This window comes from Microtus oregoni, unplaced genomic scaffold (genome assembly GCF_018167655.1).
Source record: "Microtus oregoni isolate MIOR12 unplaced genomic scaffold, Mior012 000016F_ref0000370, whole genome shotgun sequence".
NCBI classification, from domain to species: Eukaryota; Metazoa; Chordata; class Mammalia; order Rodentia; family Cricetidae; genus Microtus; species Microtus oregoni.
Window position 1 is genome coordinate 40437145 of NW_024543075.1, and position 23075 is coordinate 40460219.

A 23075-nucleotide genomic window follows, 5' to 3' on the forward strand; every position below is an offset into this window, starting at 1 on the left:
CTCCCAGAGTTCTGGACCGAGGTACAGGTGGTCCCCCTCCCTCTTACCCAGCGGAAACCAAACTAGCATAAGTCACAGGAGCCCCCAGGAAAGCCAGAGAAGGTGCTATCAAAAGCAGCTGGGACGGGGTCTCGGAGTACTGAATTCAGCTGGTTCTAGCTGCTTTTTCTTGACGGCACCAAGTGCCACTCCCTGAACCCATCTGCTTGCCCTGAGGCCTCGGAAGCCGGAGGCAGCGGGCGAGGATCCGGGATCTTAGGTCTTAGATCCGGGATCGGCTTCCCAGCTTCTAGTGGCACCGTGGAGGTAGCGCGGTGAGCCGCAGGGCGGAGGGGGTGATGGGCGTGGTTTGTGAGACGGGGCGTGACTGGGGCGGGCCTTCAGCTCCCGAGTCGCCCCCTCCCGCGGCCGGTCCGCAGCCCCGCCCCGGCCCCTCCCTCCGGCCTGTGCGACGGGTCCGGCGGCGGCGCCGGCGCGGGGACAGGCGGAGGCGCGGGACGTGGGGCGGCGCCGCGGGCAGGGACGGGCGGACGGGCGCTGGCAGCGGGGGCAGCGCCGCGGGCCGCTCCGAGTGGCTGCAGTCCGGGCCTTGCCCTCCCATCCTGCTCCCACGCCGTGAGTGCGCCGCGCGGGCCCCCAGGGTGCGTTTGGTTCCCCTCTGTGTCGGGGTCCGGTCCGGGTGCTAGCGGCTGTGTGTCGATCGGAGCGTCTGTGGGTGGGGGCGCGGATGCTTTTCAAAAGCTGTTCCAGTCTCTGTCCACGTGAGGCGTGTCCGTGTCTGTGAGAGCAGTGGGGGGATTCTTTGGGCTGTGGCTGCTCACGTGAGGTCCATGTTTGCGGGCTGTGCGGTGGGGGGAGGCGCGGGTGGATGGGTGGATGGTTCCTTTTAGGAGCGCGGGTTTTGGGAGCCTGTGTGTGTTGGCGGAGGGTACCGAATGCTGCGGCCGATGGTGGTGTGTGGTGGGTGGGGTTGCTGATTTGCACTCTGGAATCTTGTGGCCCCGCTTGTCCGAAGGGTTCCTTTCTCCCTGGTACAGACGCCTCCACCCCTGCTCCCTTTTCCGTCCTCCGTGGGTTCCAAGAAGCCCACCAGTCAGGATGGAGGACATCCTTCCTCCGCTGCGGGCACTGTTTGCTGGACAGGAAGCTTCCTGCAGAGGCTATTTCTTGTAGGAAAGGACCCCTCTAGTTCTCCCTCAGCCTGGGCTCCGCCTGGAGGACTCCAGGCCCCTCCCTAGTTCCCACTACCTTCCTCCTTGACTTGGTTTCAGAACCTGGGTCGCAAACCTGCAGGGACAGATGGTTGCAGGTTGGAAGGGCAGGCTGCACCCCAGGGAGGTCAATATGACTAAAAGCAGGCCCTGTGCATGTTCCTGGTGTGGGAGTCCAGTGTGGACCACAAACAAACAAACAAAAACCAGGACTTGCCCCAGAGGGGACATGAATCCGAGATTTCAGGGTGGGTGCAGTGGTCATCTTTACAGGTCCCTCCAGCCACACTGGGCAGCACATCCGTGCCTATCTCCTAAGCAGGGCTCTCATTTGCTGCAGAATGCGAATGGGAGCTGCAGGCCTGACAGGTGCCCTACCTCTTGGCTTGGATGCCTCTAGTGAGAGAGCACCTACTCTCTCATGCTGTGGGAAAGCTACCTTATGCTAAATGGAGGTCTTTCTCCTTGGAACTTTGTTCCTTTGTCTTGTTACTGCTTTTGATTTTGCTTCTCTTTGCTGAAAGGGACCTACAGCGCTTAAACACAACTCATGTCACCAGCGTCTATTGAGGACTTTCTATATGGTAGTTACCGACCCAGCTGCTTAGGAGACAGTAGCATTTCTGCTAATAGAACTTGAGATAAAAGGACCATAGTTAGGATAGTAGCGCCTATGTCCAGAAAACACGGTTGCTGTACAGAAGAGTGCAGAGAGTGGATGCCGTGGGTGACTTAAACTCAGACAACATTTATTTTGGAAAGCAAGGGGAGGGGCAGCCTGTGAGCATGCTCTAACATGCTTAGCTTTGTAATGGAAATTAGCAATCAAATCATCAAGCTAGTTTGAGGTGGGATTTATTTGTGGGCACAATGCTGTCTGTAGGAGTCTTTAATTTGAAAGGGAGCCTCTGGAATCTCAGATTTTGAGAACAAGAAAACCCTTTCCCTCCCATTTTACAAATATGGGTATGGGGTAGAAAGTTGCTTAGACTTATCTTGTGTAATGGAGTTAGTGACAGGACTAGATCCTCAATTTCATAACCTTAAAAAACAGCGGCGGCACACATGCCTTTAATCCCAGCACTTGGAAGGCAGAGGCAGGCAGATCTCTGAGTTCGAGGCCAACCTGGTCTACAGTGGAAGTTCAAGGACAACCAGGACTACACAGAGAAATCCTGTCTTGAGAAACTAAAAAAAAAAATAATAATAATAATAATTACAATCGAATTCCATCACTTTGTCCCATCCCTTTCCTCCCTCTAGTCCCTCCTAGTTACCCTCCTTCCTACCTCTCCCATACCCTCCTCTCAAATTGATAGCCTCCTTTTCTTTGGTTATTGTTACATATGTTACACAAGAATAGGGTCATGGTGACCCCAGCCCCAATGGATACATCTTTCCACTTTTTAAACGTGAGCACATTTTTGCATCAGAGTTGAGATTACTAGGGCCCTGACTGAGGTGGCGTGGCGAATGGTGGTGCTTGTTATGAAAAGGAGAAGCACAGCAGGAAGAAAAGGTCTGGAGGAAATCAGTTCCATTTGGGACTATTTCTGTTCGTCATCCAGGTAGAGATGTCCAGAAATGCAATGAGATATACAGGTCTGAGAGCCTTTCAGAACAAGGCTTTGGGGGTTAGACCCTCATGTGAATTAAGATTGTAGGAAATAATGAGATTACATAAACAGAGAAGAGACCCTAAATCAAAACCCCACAAGGAATGGGCAGTGGGGGCAGCCAGTGCAATGAGTGGGGTATTTAGATCAGTGGGTCATAAAACCATGTGGTTTAGGTGCTGCCCTTTTGAGGCTTACCCTCTTACACTCTTACTCTGTTTGTAAATGTTTCATATTTCCGTTCTTTCACTCAGTTTTTTCAAGGCACCTATCAAACTCAGGTTTGTCCCGCAAGATCCAGCTCAAACACCCCTTCCTCTGGAAGCCTTTTTATTCTCCACCAAACTAGATACTTCCTGCCCTAGCAGTTTGAACTTGTCAGTATCATGGTGCTTGTTACATTGTCATCATGTATCTACATGTCAGTTTCCCACAGGTGAAAGGTAGGGAGCCACTTGATCTAACTTTGTGTCTCTAGAATGTGTCCAGGGACATTTGATTGAATAATCCATGTACCTACTCCGCCAGGCATTGGGGTGGGGGCGGGGTTAGTGATGTGAACTTCATTGTTTTCCTTCCCTGGGAAGGGAAGGGTTGCTCAGGTTTAAGGGCTTTTCCTCATCCATTGTTGTTATTTTTCCTTTGGAGAAAGCCAGAGGCTACAGCCTACAGACATTTGTTATTTTTCTGAGCCTCAAATGGTCAAATACACCTAGAGGCTAGTGAGTAGGAGTGAATCATTTTAGCAAGTGAGCCTACCCAGTTCCCTCCACCCATACACACCTCAGCAATGCCTGTGCTCACCTCCAGTTCACAGCTGTGGAAGCCCTGTACACTGGTAACCTAGTGTGACTGGAGAAGAGTGTCATGGGGGAGGCTAGATGTTTGAGGATTTGGAAAACCTGAAAAGCTTTGAAACCTGTTTTCCCCTATATGTCAAGGATCCCATTTATTCAGCACTAGCTGTGTTTGTTCAAAATCAGCTCCTTAGCTCTCAGCATCTGACTGCTGCATCTCCCAGAAAGTACACTACTTGAAGCCAAAGCAGCTTCTTTGGGGGCTTTAACTGATGGGGCCTCCGATACTTCACAGTGAGGATCACTGCTTTAATGGCGAGGCCTCTTCTCCCTTTGCCTCCAGACAGCTTGCCTCCTCTGACATTCCTGCCTCTGATTCCTTCCCACTCTTCTTTGCAGACTTTATATTCTAAGCCTTTATCTTAAATGTTGGTGTGCGTGGGGGCTAAGTTGTAGGCCCTTCTTTCTCACTCTGCTCTGGTGTCATCTACTTCGTTGTGGCTTCAGGAATATCCCTACACCAAAGAAATCTAAATCCGTGTCTTCTCTTTCCTACTTTCCAACTGACAGCCGGACCGTTCCACTTGAGTCATTGTGTTAAGCACTGGACTTGGCACCTTGTCATCCAAAGTCTTCTAGTATCCAGCCTCCCCTAGCAACTACCATCTTCAAGTCAGCCTCGTAAACTTCACTCTTGACCCCTGTATTTTCCACATGGCAATCAAAAAATCTACTTTTGTCATTCTGGGTTTAACCTCCCCCTCCCTCCACCACCAAACTTTTCCTTTGCACTTTGGATAAAGCCTTAATCCCCTAGCAGGGAAGCGGGTAAAGTCTAAAGTCCTTAATAAGGGCAACAAAGCATTGTGTGGTGTGGACCCTGCTTAACTCTGCATCTCATGTGTTAGCCCTCTCCTGCCACAGTGGTAATGCAGCTTCCAGAGACAGAAGGCACTGCATGCTCTATAACTTCCCCATCCCCAGTCTCCATTCCTCTGGGCCTATCCCTGCCTAGGGAACTTACTTTGTGCTTCGAGCAATCACGTTTCCCTATCATGTTCATCACCACATTGCATTGCAGAAATCTGTTTATTTGATTGTGGAATCCATGAAAGCTCAGCGGTGTTCATTTACCTTTGTATCCATGCAGAGGTGTCCAGTGAATTCTGAATGGGAATGAAGTGCCTTTAGGACTGAGCCAGGAAGGATATGGGTGGGATAAGGAACAAAGACACCCACGAAGGAGGATGCAACCTAGCTCTGCGTCCAAGGTCCCCCAAGTATCTGCTGTGATGTCTAGAACAGAACGGTGACCCAGGAGCAGGAAGACCCCAGGGAATCAATGAATCAGTCTGGCGAACCCTAGATCGAGGCTGGGGTATGGCCACAGCAGAAGTGATGCCCTGAGAATCTGGAAAGCTGAAACAGGAAGGGGAAGAGAGGGAGGAGCTGTTGGTCCCTGGATGTAGCCCAATTCCTGCCTCTGTGACAGGCTGGGAGATCCCCTGCGTTTAGAGAGGGGTGGAGTCTAATATCCAGCTGCCCCAGCCAGGCTGAGCAGGCCTTCCCATTTACAGTTTCAAGCTTGAGTCTGTCTTCAGCCCTTCTCTTCTGTCGTCTAGCTGCCCTCCATCTTATGGTGTCCCCCAAATTCCTCAGGCAAGTCCTTCCGTTCCTTCCCACACCCAGCAGCACATCCACTCAGGACAAATGCACTTTAGCTCTCTTACTGTCCTCAAAGCTGGAGAGTCCTCTGGGCTGCCGTTCTTCCATTGCCTTTAAGATGCCTGTGGTGCGTCCGGCTGGGTATAGCAGTGGTGATCTGGTTCTACTCACTGCCTATTTTTCAGCTTCTTCCTGGGTAGATTTCTCTTATGGGTTATCTACATTTGTTCTGTTAACTTCACGCTTTCGCTCATCACTCTGGCCTGGCTTCTGCCCTCACCACTCCATCAGCCAAGCATAGTGAACATGTCTAGTCTTTAACCTATTTCACCCCCATCACTCTCATCTTTCTGTCCCAAAGTGCTCTATCATCCAATCTTATTGCTTTAAGGGCCATTAATATGCCAATGATTTCAATCAATAACAAGCCCAGATTGAGCTCCCGTATTCTGTTTCTTCCTTAACGGCTCCACCTGGACATCATGTATATAGTTCAAACTTAGTGTCCCTGGAACAGCATGACCCAGACAGCCCCTTATTAGCCTTTTCTGTCTTTCCTGGTGAAACAGGGGAGTTGTTATCAATGCCCCCTTTCCCTCTGGCATCTAGAGCATGACACTGTCCTCATTCATCCTTTCTGCCTCTAGCTGTGTAACACCATGTTACCTGAAGAACTGGGGTAACTTCCTGACTAGCCCTCCTCACCCTATCCTGGCTTCCGTTTCTCTGCAGCTGTCATCATACCAAAAGAGTGTCTTGGTTTGTTTTCATTTATTTGTAAATTGCTTCATCCCTTTGCCTGTCCTAGGATAAAGTAATATTCAGTGCTCTTGCTGTTATTCACTTTGCTTTAAGCACATAGTCCATTTAAGTACGAGCCTTCTCCCAAGAACTTACTTTTGCTTCAGGCCCCTCCCTGGGCTCCCCATTGTTCCTCCCAATACACCTACTTCTCTGCTTGCAGAGCCCTTTGTGATCACTCAGTAAAGAGCTTAATTCCTCGTCACATTTTTCTTCATAATACTCCTTTCTACCTATGGCCAATTATGTATTTACTTGTTACTTATAATACTTTCTTCTTATTAATTGTTTTTGAGACATGATCTCTCTACATAGCTCTGACTGTCCTGGAACTCATTATGGCCTCAAACTCACAGGGACCTACTTGCCTCTGCCTCCCAAGTGCTGGGATTAAAGGTGTGTGCATCCAACCCAGCTACTTATAATACTTTTTAATCCGCTATCACTTCCCCGCCTTTGCTCAGACATCTCCAGTGTTTCTGCACAGTAGGCCTTTAGTAAATAAATATTTCAAATTAGTCATCAGACCCAGTAAAGATAGGTCATTCTTAACCAGACTCCTTGCTAAGCCCTAGAAATGGAGAAGTAATGTAGTATGCCTGCTTTCAAGAATACTGCGTATGAGGGGAGCAGAGAAGTAACAGAGTCATAGGATAGGGTAAGGTCTAGGATGGAGGGAATACAAGGACTGGAGGGACAGGGTAGCACCCAACCCAGACTGTGGGAAGTCCCAAATGACCCTTTTAAAGGAGGTGACATTTACATGCCTAGGCAAGGACATGAGAATACCTCAGGCAAAAGAGGGCAGAATGTGCAACTACAGACACAAAGAGAGCTTGAAGTTTTCTGACTTGAAACCATTATGTGAGATCATAGACTGTGAGGCCAGAGATTGAGTGGGAGGTATGGACAGGTATTGTTCAGAGACTGTATCCTCTGGACAGTGGAGAACCATTGAAGGAATTTAAAAAGAGTAATGGTAGGGTCAAATCTCTGCTCAGAAAAGTCACGGTGGTTAGAAGGGGTGGTGGGTGGGATGGCACAGTTACTGCATCCAGTAGAGAGCCTGGGGCAGCCTGGGATGGGAGCAACAGCGTGGGTTTGGCAGAAAGGATTGCTTGGGGTCAATCTCAGTACTGATTGGTGTGGCAAAGAGTGCAAACCCAGGCAGTTGTGCTAAGTGTGGGGTCAGAGTGTCGGGAGAGGCATTGAGCAGAAAAGAGCTATTCCTGTACTGTGACTTGGACCCTCTCAGACTCTTAAAACGAGTATTAGAGATGGGAATTAGTTTTTGCATTATTAGAAATTAGAAACTGAGGTTTGAAGAACAATCCAGAATCACCAAAATGGCAAAAGAGGGGCTTCAAAATCCAGTGTAACCCTAAATCTGTGTTCTGAAAATAGTGCCATGCTCAGGAGTCACTCAGCCCATGCGCGTCACCCTGATCTTCCAGCCACCACCTTGTCCTGTCCCTGGCAAGGAAGAAAGGGGCACATTTCTCTGCAGGAGATCGGGTGGGGAGAGGGAGTGTTGGCCTCCCTGCTGTTGACTATTTCTCTGTACACAGGCTGGTGTGAGTGGCAGGAGCCATCTGTGGTCACCATGGCAAAGAGGGAGGACAGTCCTGGCCCGGAGGTGCAGCCAATGGACAAGCAGTTTCTGGTGTGCAGTATCTGCCTGGATCGGTACCGGTGCCCCAAAGTTCTGCCTTGTCTACATACCTTCTGTGAAAGGTGAGGGGAGCTACCAGAGAGGAACAAGGACCCTGCAGCGCCTCTTACCACCCCCCCCCCCCGAGGGAAAAGCGTGTTATAAATAAAGGGAATGGGCACATGTGGGAGGGAAGGACAAGTGCGTCCCATCGTGCAGGAGATAAGGATTTGCTTGCAATAAGCTGTGAGAGAACCAGGAACTCTGAGTACTGGGCCAGAGTGTTGTCGGATCACAGAGCAGCCAGGGGAGAAATCATACAGACTGGCACTGGAGCCAGTATAGTTTGTGACTGATGGAAGGATGGATATATGAAGTTAGGTGTGTTCTTCCCTGCCTGCTCGGAGGCACTAAGTGAAAGGCAGCCCTTCCCAGCTTCTAGGCTTCCATTGATTGTGTTTTCATTCCACTAATATTTCTTTGCTGAGTAACTACTATGTGTCAGACCCAATATGAGTCATTGAATATGCACCGAGGAGCAGAACTACAGACAGGATTTTGTTTTATTTATTTATTTATTGAGACAAGGTCTCACTGTATAACCCTTGATAGCGTGAAATTCACTATATAGAGCGGCTGGCCTTGAACTCCCAGACATCCACCTGCCTCTGCCTCCCAAGTGCCTGAGACTGAAGGCATGCACCACCATACCCATCCCTGTAGACATGATCTTCATGCTTAAAGGGTTTGTGGTAAAGTGAGGGAGGTAGCAATCAAATAATCATAGAGCTGGATTGTTAGGCCCACAGCGATCTGTCACAGTTTGGAGAATCCTTTGCATCCAGAGAGGAACAGGAGTTAGGTAGGTAGAGGGAACGTAAGAGCAGACTAGGCAGAATGGAAAGCTCAACAAGGCCACGTAGCCTGGGTGGGGAATGTGTTGGATGAGGGGGCCTGTGAGAAGCCCTGTGTAGCTGGAACAGAGTGAGTGATTAGAAGTGGCCTGGGATGAAACTGGATAGGCAGGTGGACTCGCTACACCCATTAGGAAATTTGTCTTACCTGAAAGCCACTCAAGGCCTTTGTGTGGTTTTCTTCATGATCACATTGTATTTTTGGCAACATCTTCTCTCTGGCCTCATAGCTCATGGCTATATCTTAGATGTCCTAGTCCCCGGGTCTTCTCGACAGAGTCTCTCAAAACCTTCCATCTATCCCTTGCTTCTACTAAATTTGATCCTGCTTCCCTGGCAACCCTACTCTTTGAGATTCCAGCTTTACCTTCGTCTCCATTTATCAGTGAGCAAAGATCTCAGTCTTCCTGCCCATTTAGATTTTCCCATCGTCCTGTGACCCCCACTACCCACTTATGTCTCGGTTCCTGATGTTGCCCTGGGCATCATCCGCTAGTTGATACACCGTCAGTACGAGTTTCCAGGTGACAGATGACAGACTGGTACTTCTGTGACACTCTCTAGCTCCTGTCACCTGCTCCTGCTATGCCACCTTTGACTCAGTCAAAAGCCTAACCTCCTCTTCCCTCTCTGTGTCACTTCGGCCCAGGCTTCCCTTTCTTTTCTATCCATCCTTGGCTCTACAGCTGATCATCTAACTGTCCCTCGCCCACTTCCCTCACACCTTTGTCCTTTGCTAAGTCCATGCCATAGAATTTCAGTGCTGGGTCAGAGCTGTAACTGGATGCCTCTGCACTTGGTTCTATGCCCAGATCACTGAACATTCTTGGGGGAAATCAGTGACTGTTTACAGTTGGCCATGGACTTTCTACTTGATTTACATGTATTGATTGACTTAAGATATTTTTTCCCTTGTTCGTGAGTGCTGTATGAGCAGGTTCCTTTTTCAGCTAAGTTCACATACATTCATGTAGAGACCGGAGGACGATTCCCAGGTGTCTTTCTGTATTGTCTGCCTTACTGTCTTAAAACAGGAGCTTTCACTGAGCTGGAAGCTCATTGTTTGGTTAGGTTGGTTGACCAGTGGGCTTCTGGAATCTACTGCCTCCACCCCCCAACGCTGAAAAGTTCTGGGCACATCAGCTATACCTGGCTTTTTGTGCGGGTGTTGGAGATTCAAACCCAAGCCTTCATTGCTTACGCAGCAAGTGCTCTTATCCACTGAAACATCCTCCCAGCTCCAAAAGATACATTGTTCCCATTTTAGAGACGTCATTAAGGCTCCACAGCATATAATAACTGAAGGATGAGAGGAGAGAAGGGTGCTGGCTGAGGAAACAAGCGGATCTGGGTATGATGGAATTGGCTTTAATTTCCATCACCTTGGAGGCTAGAGGGGCTATGTAGTGAGACTGTCTCAAAGGGAAAGAATAAAAAGTAATCAAAAAGGAAGTAAACAGTAGAAAAGCAGAAAAGAAGCCAGTGTGTGCTGGTGAGTGAGGCAGGAGAGAGGAGGAGGTGGAATCAAAGACTCTTGTAGCCCAGGCTGGCGTGGTACAGGTGAGGCTCTTGCCTCTGCCTCCCGAGTGTTGTGATTACAGGTGTGTGACATCATGTCTGACTTAATTAGATTTTTAAAATTTGATTTTATTTGTTTTTTGTTTTTTATATCCCAACAAAAGTTTCCCTTCCCTGCCTCTCCTTCCAGTTCTTCATTCTACCTCACCTCCCATCCTCTCCTCCTCTGTTCCTCTTCAGATACGGTGAGTCTCCCTCCTATGGCTGACAGCCAGCCGTGGTAGATCAAGTTGCAGCGAGACTAGGCCTCTCCTCTTCTACAACTAGTGAGATATATGTACTTGTAGCATATAGGCCCTCTGCATATATGTTAAGAGAAATTTTAAGGCTCACTAGTTGTATGGAGAGTAAATATTAAAGGACCAAGGGAAGAGACAGAACTGTTTGACAAACAGGAAGGAGTTGTCCATCGCTTACAAGGTGCATTGTGGAAACAGCTAGAAGAGAGGATGAGAGCCAGCAGGGACAGACTGGGACAGATTTCAGAGTCCAAGGAGTGACAGTTGATGAGATGTGGGTGGCAGTGGGAGCAGGGAATGGACAGATGAGGTGGAGGGAAGGAAAGACACTAAGTGTGAAGAAACCATGCTGAAGGAGGGTCATGCAGTAGATGTCAGAGCCACTGAGGAAGGTGCCAGAATGTGAGGGGGCGAGGGTATGACAGAAGAGCTGGGTTAGGAAAAGAGCTTCAATAAGTGGAGAAACACCTCGAAGGTCAGTGGACACAGTAGCAAGATGGTGTGGTATAGGCAGAAGAGAGAAGCTTCAGAAGAGCTGCAGACACATTAAATATTCTAGATGGGAAGATGGAGGGCTCAACCCCACCGCCTGGCCTAAGGAATGTGGAGCATGAAACAAAAACCACTCTACTGGGAGGGACCTCAGGGAGAAGTAGGTCACAGAGAAACCAGTTAATGTTTGTAAAGCACTTAAAATCATTCCGGACACATAATGTTGTCACATTTTAATTAAGAACAAAAGTATGGGCCAGAGCGAAGGAAGAGCCTGAGGTACGGGACATTTGCGCCGTGGGTATCTTTTTTCCATATTCTCCAAGCACAGCTGCCTTCAGTCTGGCGTCTGTCTCTAGTAGTCTTTGTCCTCGCCCTCCCTCTGGTGACTAATCCCGGCCACCACCATTCCTCACTCCTCCCTTCTTCACTCCGTGGTTGATCCTGCCTTAGGCAAGTTAGACACCCTTATTCTGACTCTGTCCCCATGCTTCTCTAAGGCCACCCTTTTTGTGTTCCTTCCCTCCATCGAAAGACGAGGTCCATGCCTCCCCTTTAGGCCCAGCAGCCCAGCACGTTCCTCTCCTGGCTTCCTAGCCTCCCCCATCGCCCCTTCTCTACTGCGAACTTCAGCTTGAAAATAAGCTGGGCTGGGGTGTGGCTCGGTGCTAGGTTGGGTAAATGGCAAAACCTACCCCTTATTAGCACAGAGAAGCTATTTTCTTGTCCCCTGCAGCACCAGTTCTTCAAGCCCCTTCCCACTCAATACCCAGCCTCCCCGCCACTCTCCGGCTGCTGTTGTCATCAGTGTCACCTTCCCAGAGAAAAGTCTCCTCATGTTTGCCAAATGCAGTGGGCACTTTCCACTCCTCAGCCACTTCCCACCCTAGTGACTCATTCCCTCCTTCTGTGCTCTCCTTGCTGCCCTGACACTGTCGCTCTTCCTGCATGTTCATCTTTGCTGAATTCTCTGACCCTCTCCCCGACCACTGTCCACATCTTCTCTGATCTCATCCTCTCTCTTGGCTGCTGAGGCTGTCTGAATGTTGATGTCCCCCATCTCTGTCTCCTATTCCCCTCCCCAGTGCTGTTCTCTGTGTTTCTTATTGTGATTTATGTCACCATTATTTTCTCGGATGCCCAGGCTAGGAGGCCAGAAGCCAGTTAAGAATGTTCTCCCTCACTCCCCATACCTACTCATCATTGCTGGCTCCCCCCTTCTTTTTGCTTTTCTCTTATTCCCTAAATTTACTCTACCACCACCCCTGCTGGGCCTCATTACATAGCCCAGGCTGGCCTTGAAATTGAGCCAGGCCTAGTGATGGAATGACAGGCATGTGCTGCCACACCTGGCCATGGTTCTTCAGTATAAATTTGTTCCCACCGGTAGCCTGAATCCAGGTCTATCTCTCCTCCTCCCTGGAGTAGTGTGAGTCTGTTGGTTAAGCACAGGGCTGCTTTACATCTAAAACCAGGCTCCAATGCTCCAATCCATTAGCTTGATTACTCTGACCATTTACCCTTCATGTGCTTCTTCTTCATACAAAGTACAAAGCATAGCACTCAGCACTATGTCCTTCTGGCATCATGTAGCTGCTGCGCCACAGCTGCTGCCTCTGTAGCTGCTGCTGCTGGGGTCCACTGCCAGGTTCCTCCACCTTCTCTTCTGATTCCTTGCTCTCCCCTTCATGCTAATGTACTTTATGTACACTCTTTCCTCTCCTTCCACCTTTCTCTGCTTGGCCTAACAATTATTCCTCCACATATTTCCTTTCCATCACCTCGGAAGCCTCTTCTGGCCTCCTTGCCACCCACCTGAGCCACACGCATTCCCTCACAGCCACATCTACTATGCCCTTTGTGCATCGTGCTTTAGTGGGCCAGACACTTTACATTTAATCCTCCTGACATGAAATCTGGCCTTTTACATTTAATCCTCATGCAATTGAATTCCATACTGTCTCCATCTTATAAGGGAAGAGACCTTGGCTTGTGAAAGTAACTTGTTAGGGTCACACAGTGGATTGGGTCCCTGGCCAGGGAATTGAACCGAGGCACAGTAACTCAAGGACCAATGTCCTTACTCTTTAAACTCTAATTCTGTGTCTGTTTTCCCGCTGAAGAATAGAACTATTTTAAAAGCTGGTACTGCGTTTTATTTTTTATCCCCAGAGCTTGGCACAAATTTGGCAAGAATACGCAGTCAGTAAATGTTTAATGAGTTAGGAGGGCAGGAGAAGCAGGAGGAGGGCTTGTTACATGTTTTCTTGAGGAGACTTGGTAAACACCTGTGAAAGGTGAACCTGTGTTTGTTCAAGTGGAGGAATGCAGACATGTCTTTTCTTAGATAGACCGCGGATGTATTTCTGCTCAGTCCTCAAGGGCCTTTTAACACCTGCTGGTCGATGAGGCCTCCGTGTATGTATGTGTGTTCCACACAAAGAAGTTTCTAAATGAAATATTAATGGCACATCTGTGTGAACCTATGTTAGGCACCTATGAGGGTGCTTGTGCTTCCCCACCCCCCACTTTGACTCTCCTTCTCCTGTCCAGATGCCTCCAGAACTATATCCCTGCTCAGAGTCTGACACTGTCCTGCCCAGTGTGCCGGCAGACATCCATCCTCCCAGAACAGGGTGTCTCAGCCCTGCAGAACAACTTCTTCATCAGCAGCCTGATGGAGGCCATGCAGCAGGCACCTGAGGGGGCCCACGACCCTGAAGACCCCCACCCCCTCAGCGCAGTGGCTGGCCGCCCTCTCTCCTGCCCCAACCATGAAGGCAAGGTGGGCCCAAGCGAGGCCCAGTGAGGCCAGGACTTGGGGTGGGAGGAGAAGGAGAAGTGATAAGGATAGGGTGGCCGTGGGTGGGGTGTTGACAGGGGTAAAGAGGGCCGAAGGGGAGGGGACAAAGAAGTGTAGTGTCTGGCTGTTCCTCATAGGAGCCCTTGTCCCGCCAGACGATGGAGTTTTACTGCGAGGCCTGTGAGACGGCCATGTGTGGCGAGTGCCGTGCAGGGGAGCACCGGGAGCACGGCACCGTGCTGCTGCGCGACGTGGTAGAGCAGCACAAGGCAGCCCTGCAGCGCCAGCTTGAGGCTGTGCGTGGCCGGTAGGCATCTTCAGGGGATCTGGACTGGTGCCTCAGCAGGGGCTTGGCAGGGGTTCTGGGGAGGGGAAAGAATAGAAGGTCAAAGAGGGGTTCTCCCAGAGGGCAGTAGTGAAGCTGTCTTGAGAAGGACCCTCCAGCAGTCCTGGTATGAGATGTTTCACCTCCTCAGATTGCCGCAGCTCTCTGCAGCTATCGCCTTAGTCGGGGGCATCAGCCAGCAGCTGCAAGAGCGCAAGGCAGAGGCCCTGGCCCAGATAAGTGCAGCCTTTGAGGACCTGGAGCAAGCCCTGCAGCAGCGCAAGCAGGCTCTGGTCAGCGACTTGGAGAGCATTTGTGGGGCCAAGCAGAAGGTGCGTTGGGTCATCCTTGCCAACCGTGGTCTGTGATGAGATGTTCTTTCTGCCTCCATTGTCCGTTTAAGGTTTCCTTTTCTCCAGCCTCTGTTTCGCCTCTCTACATGTCTGTCACTGTTGTGGTCCTCTGCTCCCTGTCACTGCTGTGGTCCTCTGCTCCCTGTCTGTCCACCTGGTCTGTCCCTGCTGTGGTCCTCTGTCTCCCTGTCCACATGGTCTGGTCTGTCACTGCTGTGGTCCTCTGTCTCCCTGTCCACATGCATCTATATGTTATTCTGCCATGATACTACAAGCTCATCAGTAATCACAGCAGCTCCATTTTGCCAGTCTGCACACCCACTCAATCTCCTCTTCTTCAACAGGTGTTGCAGACACAGTTAGACACACTGCGCCAGGGTCAGGAACACATTGGCAGTAGCTGCAGCTTTGCGGAGCAGGCCCTGAGACTGGGCTCTGCCCCTGAGGTATTGCTGGTAAGAAAGCACATGCGAGAGAGGCTGGCCGCACTGGCGGCTCAGGCCTTCCCAGAAAGGCCGCATGAGAACGCACAGCTGGAACTGGTCCTTGAAGTTGATGGCTTGAGGAGATCGGTACTCAATCTGGGTGCACTGCTCACTACCAGTGCCACTGCACATGAGACAGTGGCCACGGGCGAGGGCCTGCGCCAGGCGCTCGTGGGCCAGCCTGCTTCACTCACCGTCACCACCAAAGACAAGGATGGGCGGCTGGTGCGCACAGGCAGCGCAGAGCTGTGTGCAGAGATCACCGGGCCTGACGGCACACGCCTCGCGGTACCAGTGGTGGACCACAAGAATGGCACCTATGAGTTGGTGTACACTGCACGCACAGAAGGCGACCTGCTCCTCTCAGTGCTGCTCTATGGACAGCCGGTTCGTGGCAGCCCTTTCCGTGTACGAGCCCTGCGGCCCGGGGACCTGCCACCTTCCCCAGATGATGTGAAGCGCCGGGTCAAGTCTCCTGGTGGTCCTGGCAGCCACGTGCGCCAGAAGGCAGTGCGTAGGCCCAGCTCCATGTACAGCACTGGTGGCAAACGGAAGGAAAACCCAATTGAGGATGAACTCGTCTTCCGTGTTGGTAGGGAGGCCAAGCACAGAGCCAAATGGATGAAGGTCGAAGGGAGGGCCTGATGGGGGCCTAAGGAAGGATGGTGGAGGCTGGCTCAGGCAGGGGCTCAGTGAGGCGGGGAGAGAGGTTCAGACTGATCTCAGTTAATTGGTGGTTTCCTTCTCGTCTCTTACCCACAGGCAGCCGTGGAAGGGAGAAAGGTGAATTCACTAATTTACAAGGTGTGTCTGCCGCGAGCAGTGGCCGCATAGTGGTAGCAGACAGCAACAACCAATGCATTCAGGTAAGCCTCTTTGCCTGGCTCCTTTACTACCAGAGAGGATTTACACTCCACAACCTTCAGCTCACCTCCTGAAGATGAAACCCACAATTCGAACCATCTTTAAAGAGCGTGACTCTGAGCCCCTCTTGCCCACCCAGGACCATCAGTCAGAGCTAGGGTTCTTGTGCTTTGTTGCCGTTCCTTCCCAGGCCATGCTGAGGCCGTGTAAACTCCTCAATCAGCTCCTTCCTTTCTCCTCTCTGTCTTTTCTTGAAGACTACTCTACTTAACTTAGTGGTCAGGTTGCAGGTCTGCCCTTCCCCACTATCTTCCAGCATACCAACCTGGCTCCAGGGTTTATTATCTGCCTGAAGAATGCAGCTATCTGGTTGTCATCAGCTAGAGGGTGGCACACAACCTCATGTGGTTCTATACCTGCTTTTTACCTTGTACCTCACACAACGGATTCAGGCATCAGTCATACTCAGTGTTCATGGTCTCTGATGTACTGCAAGCTCCATGTTACAACCAGGAAAGATGGCTTCCCTCCTCTATATCCCTTGCAGAAAGCCCCGACCCTAGCACAGTGGATGCGAATGTGGCTGATAGTGTAGTGATTGAATGCTTGGGTTCTGAAACCAGACACCTCAGTTGGAATCCTGGCTCTCCCTGTACTAGCAAGTCATGTGACCCCTTGGCACTGTAGTTAACTCATGTGTAAAATTAGGAAAAGCATTTCTGAGGATTGTTGGGAGTATTAAATGGTGTAGTGCAGTATACCTAACACCTAGCTGTTATTAGAAATGTCATTGTCCAGGTATAGACTATAAACAAAGGCAAGGGGATGGGAAAGAGCTGGGGCGGGTAGTTCACATCCCAGCCTGGCTGCAAGAAACCTTGGAGAGGCTGAAGTCAGATTGTAAATGGTTTTGGAAGTGATTCTATGGAATTTTGGTTTTACCCTGTGAGATTAGCTTCTGTGCACCTCAGCTTTTAGAAATGTACACCTTAACCCAGAGATCCTTACTTTAAAACACCTGCACCTTTAGATTTCCCGACCCTGCTTGAACACCCTTGTCATGAGTCCAGTTCTGTCTTTCTTGGCACTCTCATAGACTCCATGACCCCACTCCACCTAGCAGAAACCCTTGCAGCCAGTCTCAGACTGCTGGCTCACTGTTTTTCTTAGGGTAGAGGACCAGAGAAGGTGAATAAGGGATTTAGACTGGCCTAGATGATGGGGTGGGGGTGCTTGGGAGTTCTGGGGTAATGCTGAGATTCTACTTTCTTCCCTTTAGGCCAGACCTGCTTTCTAGCACAGAGGTTGAGATTTGGGACACCTGTCCCATTCACACACACAGAAAAGCTGGTGCTGCTGGGCTCTCTGGCAAGGGGTTGTGAGGGAGGCCTGGCATGGTCCTCTCTTCCAAACATCAGCTACTCTGTGACAGTCCTTGCTTCTCTTAATTCCAAGTCTACCCTGATGTCATATCTGCCGGAAGCCTGTTCTTGGGTTCCAAAGCTAAGTGTTTCCGTCTCTTACTCTGGAAGCCTCAGGAATAATGTAGGCTGAGCTCACATCTATAGGATGTGTCTCCCCTACTTTGCTCATGAGGCTTGGGGGTCCTTGTGAGCTTGTCTTATAGTGCAAGGTGGAACCCTACTGAAAGAACACACATGCCCAGCAACAAGAAAGTGCTTTATGATTTTGAGCAAACAATTTAATTTGTAAATAACTGGCGTTGTGTTATTGTCGTAGTCCAAGCATTTGCTGAGTATCCTGTTTCTCTGCAGGCAGCATGCAGATCACATTCTTCTCTGTCCTCCACAGCCTGTTGCTGTAGGAGTTTTCTTTTTTCTGGGTTGGTTCATTATTTTTATCTGATGTTTTATCTTTTTGTTGTTGTCATTTTCTGTTGAGATCCTTGAAGTCAGAGATCTACTTAATGTCACCATGATATAGGAGAGAGGTATAGGGGCCAAAATGAGAGGCCAGCAAATTCTAGTGCTGGAAAGGAAATAGTGTAACAGCTTTTACTGAGTATCAGATGTCATGGGATAAGGGGCTGGGATGAAGAATGGAGAGACTTGATGGGCTGGGTCAGTGGCGTTCCCATTAAGAAGCAGGCCCCATGGGGCTGGAGAGATGGCTCAGTGGTTAAGAGCATTGCCTGCTCTTCCAAAGGTCCTGAGTTCAATTCCTGGCAACCACATGGTGGCTCACAACCATCTGTAAAGAGGTCTGGTGCCCTCTTCTGGTCTGTAGACATGCACACAGACAGAATATTGTATACATAATAAATAAATAAATAAATATTTAAAAAAAAAAAAGAAGCAGGCCCCATTTTAAGTTAATGAATTCACTTTTATCCCTATTGAGTTTTGAGGTTGCTGTGTGGCATTCAAATGAATCTATTCATTGAGTTTAGACCTGAGATTGAACTGGAGGATTCTTTTGTTGGTTGAATGCATCCTCAATGCCAGAAGCCATACACAACTGAAAATGCAGTGGCAGACAAAGCTGATACAGCACCAGCTCCTAACTGGGTTTATATCTTTAGAAGGGGCGGACCACAGGTCCTCAGTCACGAGGTGACAGCTGTTAAGAAGAAAGCTGTAAAATGTATGCTGTAGGCCCTAACTTTACATGCATGTACTGATGTGAAGAAAGTGGGAACTCTGAAGAAGGGACCTGGAAACTTTGGAGCTCTCAAGATAAATAGGAGTTGGCCAGTTCTGATAGGGGGTGTGAGTAAGGGTGGGAAGAACGAGGCTTTCGAAACCCTCCCCACTGTTGAGTCCATACTAGAGGTGCCAGTGGGCAACGGCTGGTGGACTATCTCACTACTGTTCCTTTTAGTCTCCCCTCCACTTCCATTCCTTACCCTGTGGTACTTCCTTTCTCCTGACGATTTTGACTTTCCATAGGACCAGTGCTGAACGCAAGTGCTATACTAAGTGACCAGGCTTGCTACAAGGTCATGTCAGGAGAACATGATGTGCTTTGGTAGGATGGGTCTGGGGACCAGGGGTGGCCCTGCCCGTGGAGGAGAGAGTAGAGCTGAACTGAATATTGAGCCCAAGGCACGGAACCTGAGCTCTCTGTCTTAGCTTCTTGGCTCTGATCCATCCTGTCTCCCCAGAGGCTGTAACAAAATGGAGTATATGAGAATTATGCAACGGGTGATAGAGCTGTCAAATTAGCTTAAGAGGAAAAGAAGATTAAAAGAGATGTTTCAGGATGAAGAGATCTTAGCATCTTGAGAGGCTAAAGCACAGGAGTAGGAGAAGGGGAGATTGAAAGATTCATTCCCGGGCGCTGGAGAGATGGCTCAGCGGTTAAGAGTACCTGCTGCTCTTCCAGAGGACTAGGGTTTGATTCCCAGCAACTACATGGCAGTTCACAACTGTCTTATTACCCGAATTTTAGGGGATCTAGTGCCCCCTCCTGGCCTCCATGGACACCTGGCACTGGTGGTATATAGAGATGTGTGCAGGCAAATACTCATACACATAAAATAAAAACCTTAAAACAAAATTCTGTTCAGAAGAAAGGCTCCCTTGTCAGCCCATAAACCGAAGGCAACTGGACTTTCTCCTCACCTACCCTTTTCCACGCTGCTGTGAAATTCTGTTGTTTTCCTCCTGTGCTCCTTTTGAATCCATCTGCTTCCCTCTCGACTGTTTCCTTGGTACAAACCATCATTCTTTCTCATCTGGATTCCTGCTACAACTCCTTGCAGTCCTGACTGTGTCCTGTTAGAATACTTTTGTGAAAGCAGATCTGCCACTTCTCTGGTCAGAAGTTTTCCGTGGCTCCTCATTCCACCCAGGGTAAAATGTGATTCCTGTTCACTGCTCCACACACTAGCAAGGTCCTCAGACAGGGTTCCTGCCAGCTGGACTGCATGTCCTTCAAAGATTGTTCTTGCTAGTTCTAACTGGCATCTTTACAGGGGTTTGCTCACATATCGCCTTCCCCACCATCCCTTGGTCCCTCTTGTGTCTTCACACTCCCCTCCGTATCCCTACTGTAAGACCTCTAAGGTATCTTTTGCGTGATTCCTCTGTGCCCCTGGCATGGTGTCACCAAGTGCTTGTGGAATGACTGAATAAATGGGACCTAACTAGGACCCAGCTCCCTTTCCTCTGTACCCACAGTGTTTCCCCTCCTTCCTGCTCCCTCCCTTGCTCCTCTACTCCAGGTTTTCTCCAATGAGGGCCAGTTCAAGTTCCGATTTGGGGTGCGTGGGCGCTCACCTGGGCAACTACAGCGTCCCACAGGTGTGGCAGTGGACACCAATGGAGACATTATTGTGGCAGACTATGACAACCGTTGGGTCAGCATCTTCTCCCCTGAGGGCAAGTTCAAGGTGAGAAGCCTGCTGTTGCTGTACTCTGAACCCCTAGTGACCTGCTCCACTGACCATGCTAGGTCAGGGCCTAAAGTGGTCTATCACCAGCTCAAGGTTCTGCTTTGCTGCCAGGCCAGGACTTTACTCTCTACTGTACAAGTCAGGATGAAGTCCCTTATGGTATGCCCTTCCTATAGACCAAGATTGGAGCTGGCCGCCTCATGGGGCCCAAAGGAGTGGCTGTGGACCGGAATGGACATATCATTGTGGTAGACAACAAATCTTGCTGTGTCTTCACCTTCCAGCCCAATGGCAAGCTGGTTGGGCGTTTTGGAGGCCGTGGGGCCACTGACCGCCACTTTGCAGGTAGGAGAGAACAATCCCAAGGTCCAACCTGTGATACTCAAGTTCCACGGAATTTCCCAGGGTCCTTTAGCTATAAAGGCCCCTTCTATGTCTTGACTCCAATTCCCCTTTCTTAACATCTAGTTCCAACCCTCCAGAGACAGGGTATCTCACCCCACCCAGAGATCCTACCCTTCTCTGACTGAGCCTCAGCTTAATTCATTAAGACCCGCTTTCTATTTTCAGGGCCCCACTTTGTGGCTGTAAACAACAAGAATGAGATTGTAGTAACGGATTTCCATAACCATTCAGTGAAGGTCAGTGCCCTCCCTCCATGGTCACTGTCCCAGTGACCTTTCCCCTTCAAAAAACTCCTTCCTCTCTTCCCTCCTTCTCCCAAGCCCCCTTGCAATCCTTCATTGAACCAATAAACATTTATGGCATGGCAACTTTGTCCCAGGCACTGTGCTGGGGATTCAGTGCTGAGTAAAACAAACCCATTCCCAGTCTTCTTGGTTAGAGTCTGTCAGGGACAAGAAGACAATCAGGAAATTACAATCTGAAGTGATAGATTCTGGGATGGAGGCCGGGAACTGTGGGAGGAACAGGGGAAGGCCTGAAACACCGGACAAAGGATACAGAGGCAGTTAGGTACAGTGATACACACCAGTAATCCCAGCACTTAGAAATGAAGGCAAAAGGTCCGGAGTTCAGGGTCATCCTCGTCTACGTGGTGAGTTCAAGGACCACCTGGGGTACAGGATACACTATTTAAAAAAAGACAGGAAAAGACCATGGAAGTCAGTACCATTTAAGGTGTGCTCTGGAAGCCATGGGTAATTCACACTAGGTATGTTGTTGGTGCAAGGTGAGGATGACACCTGTGTCCCTGTGAAGGGGCTGTCTCTCTTTTTAAAAGCTATGAGGAGTGCTTGAGGAATTTCAGATAGGGTGTGATGACTAGGGCGATGCTAGAGGCCATGCTCTAGATGAGAAATGGTGGGAGTCTGGTCCTTGGCACAAGTATAGCAGTGTTTATGAGGAACAGACGAGACAGAATCAGGGATGTCCAGCTGAGAAGGTGGAGTCAAGAACCAGCCGTGGCAGCAGGGTGGTAGCAGGTTGAGACAGAGAAATGGGAAGTGCCGCTTTCCCAGGGAAGCTTCAGCTGAAATGTCTGATGGGCTGTGGGATGCTGTGTGTGGTCTGGGCTAAGCTGCAGATCTGGGAATTCTCCCTGGAGCTTCACCCCACCCTCCACGGCCTTGCCCTCTGCCTGAGGTCAGGGCCCCAGTCCCTAGCCCCTTCCCCCACCAGGTGTACAACGCTGACGGAGAGTTCCTCTTCAAATTTGGCTCACACGGCGAGGGCAATGGGCAGTTCAATGCCCCCACAGGAGTAGCTGTGGATTCCAATGGGAACATTATTGTAGCCGACTGGGGCAACAGCCGAATCCAGGTGAGTAGGGCCCAGGGCTGACCCCAGTGAAGCTTCCTGCCGAGCCTCTTCTCTACCTGACTGTGCTCTGCTTCCATTCTCACTTCTTTCCCAGGTATTCGACAGTTCTGGCTCCTTCCTGTCCTATATCAACACCTCTGCGGAGCCACTGTACGGTCCACAGGGCTTGGCATTGACCTCGGATGGCCACGTGGTAGTGGCTGATGCTGGCAACCACTGTTTTAAGGCCTATCGCTACCTCCAGTAGCTGCACAAGGGCCCTGCTTGGCTCATGGAGGGACAGACATAGGGGTGATTGGACAAGAGGGTCTGGCTAAGAGGTGGGCCAGACCCGGCAGCACTGAATGTGGGCTGTGGGCGTGGGTGTGCCCAGTGCCCTTCCCTGCCTCCCCAACCCCACGGTTGCACTTTATTTATTCGGTTCTTGCTTTGGTGACTGGATGGGCCTGGACTGGTCCCAAGGATGTGTGCAGAGCTTCACCTTACCCCATTTACACCCCCCTCTAACACCCTCAGTCTGCTCTCTGACCCCCAGCTTGGGGCCAGAACAACCTCTTACTTCACAAAGGAAGTCCCTCTGGTTGTCTCCCTGCCACCCCATACACACTGACAGAGACAGCAATACCCCACCCCGTATTAAATAAATGTGTTTGCCAAGGTGTTTTTGCTAGGTTCTTGAGGGGTGGGTCTCTAAAGAGTTGGGGTGTTGGTGACCGGCAAAGGACACAGTCTCTACAACAAGTGGTGATTTTTTTTTTTTTGAGTCAGGGTTTCTCTGTGAAACAGTCCTGGCTGTCCTGCTCACTCTGTAGACCAGGCTGACCTTGAACTCACAGAGATTCACCTGCCTCTACCTACCAAGTGCTGGGATTGAAGGTGTCACCACTGCCTGACTCAAGTTGTGAAATTTTTAAAGAATATTTTTAAATTGTTTTGTTTTAAATATTCATTTAATTCTATTAATATGGGTATTGTGTTTATATGACTGTGTACTACATGAATACAGTGTCTGTGGAGGCCAGAAGAGAGGGTTAGGTCCCCTGGATCTGGAGTTGGAGCTAAGAGATAGATAGTTAGCTATCATGTAGGTGCTAGGAGCCAAACCTAGATCCTGCAAGAACGGAGGGGACTCTTAACCTCTA

At 49.9% G+C, this 23075-nt stretch overlaps 1 protein-coding gene across 4 annotated transcripts; it reads left to right on the plus strand.

The window, feature by feature from the left end:
* The first annotated feature begins 444 nt into the window (after positions 1-444).
* Positions 445-22592, plus strand: Trim3 (tripartite motif containing 3). 4 transcript variants are annotated; one of them, XM_041666166.1, is made up of 12 exons: positions 445-615; positions 7659-7824; positions 13518-13749; positions 13905-14074; positions 14244-14424; positions 14790-15522; positions 15693-15796; positions 19981-20148; positions 20328-20496; positions 20722-20792; positions 21793-21933; positions 22028-22592. In XM_041666166.1, exons 2-12 carry the CDS (start codon positions 7694-7696, stop codon positions 22178-22180), a joined length of 2253 nt encoding a protein of 750 aa, XP_041522100.1. In that variant the 5' UTR covers positions 445-615; positions 7659-7693; the 3' UTR covers positions 22181-22592. The 4 variants fall into 4 exon arrangements, with proteins under 4 accessions (XP_041522100.1, XP_041522098.1, XP_041522101.1 ...); XM_041666164.1 differs by having other exon boundaries at positions 446-641; XM_041666167.1 differs by having other exon boundaries at positions 447-641; positions 13923-14074.
* Positions 22593-23075: the final 483 nt, after the last annotated feature.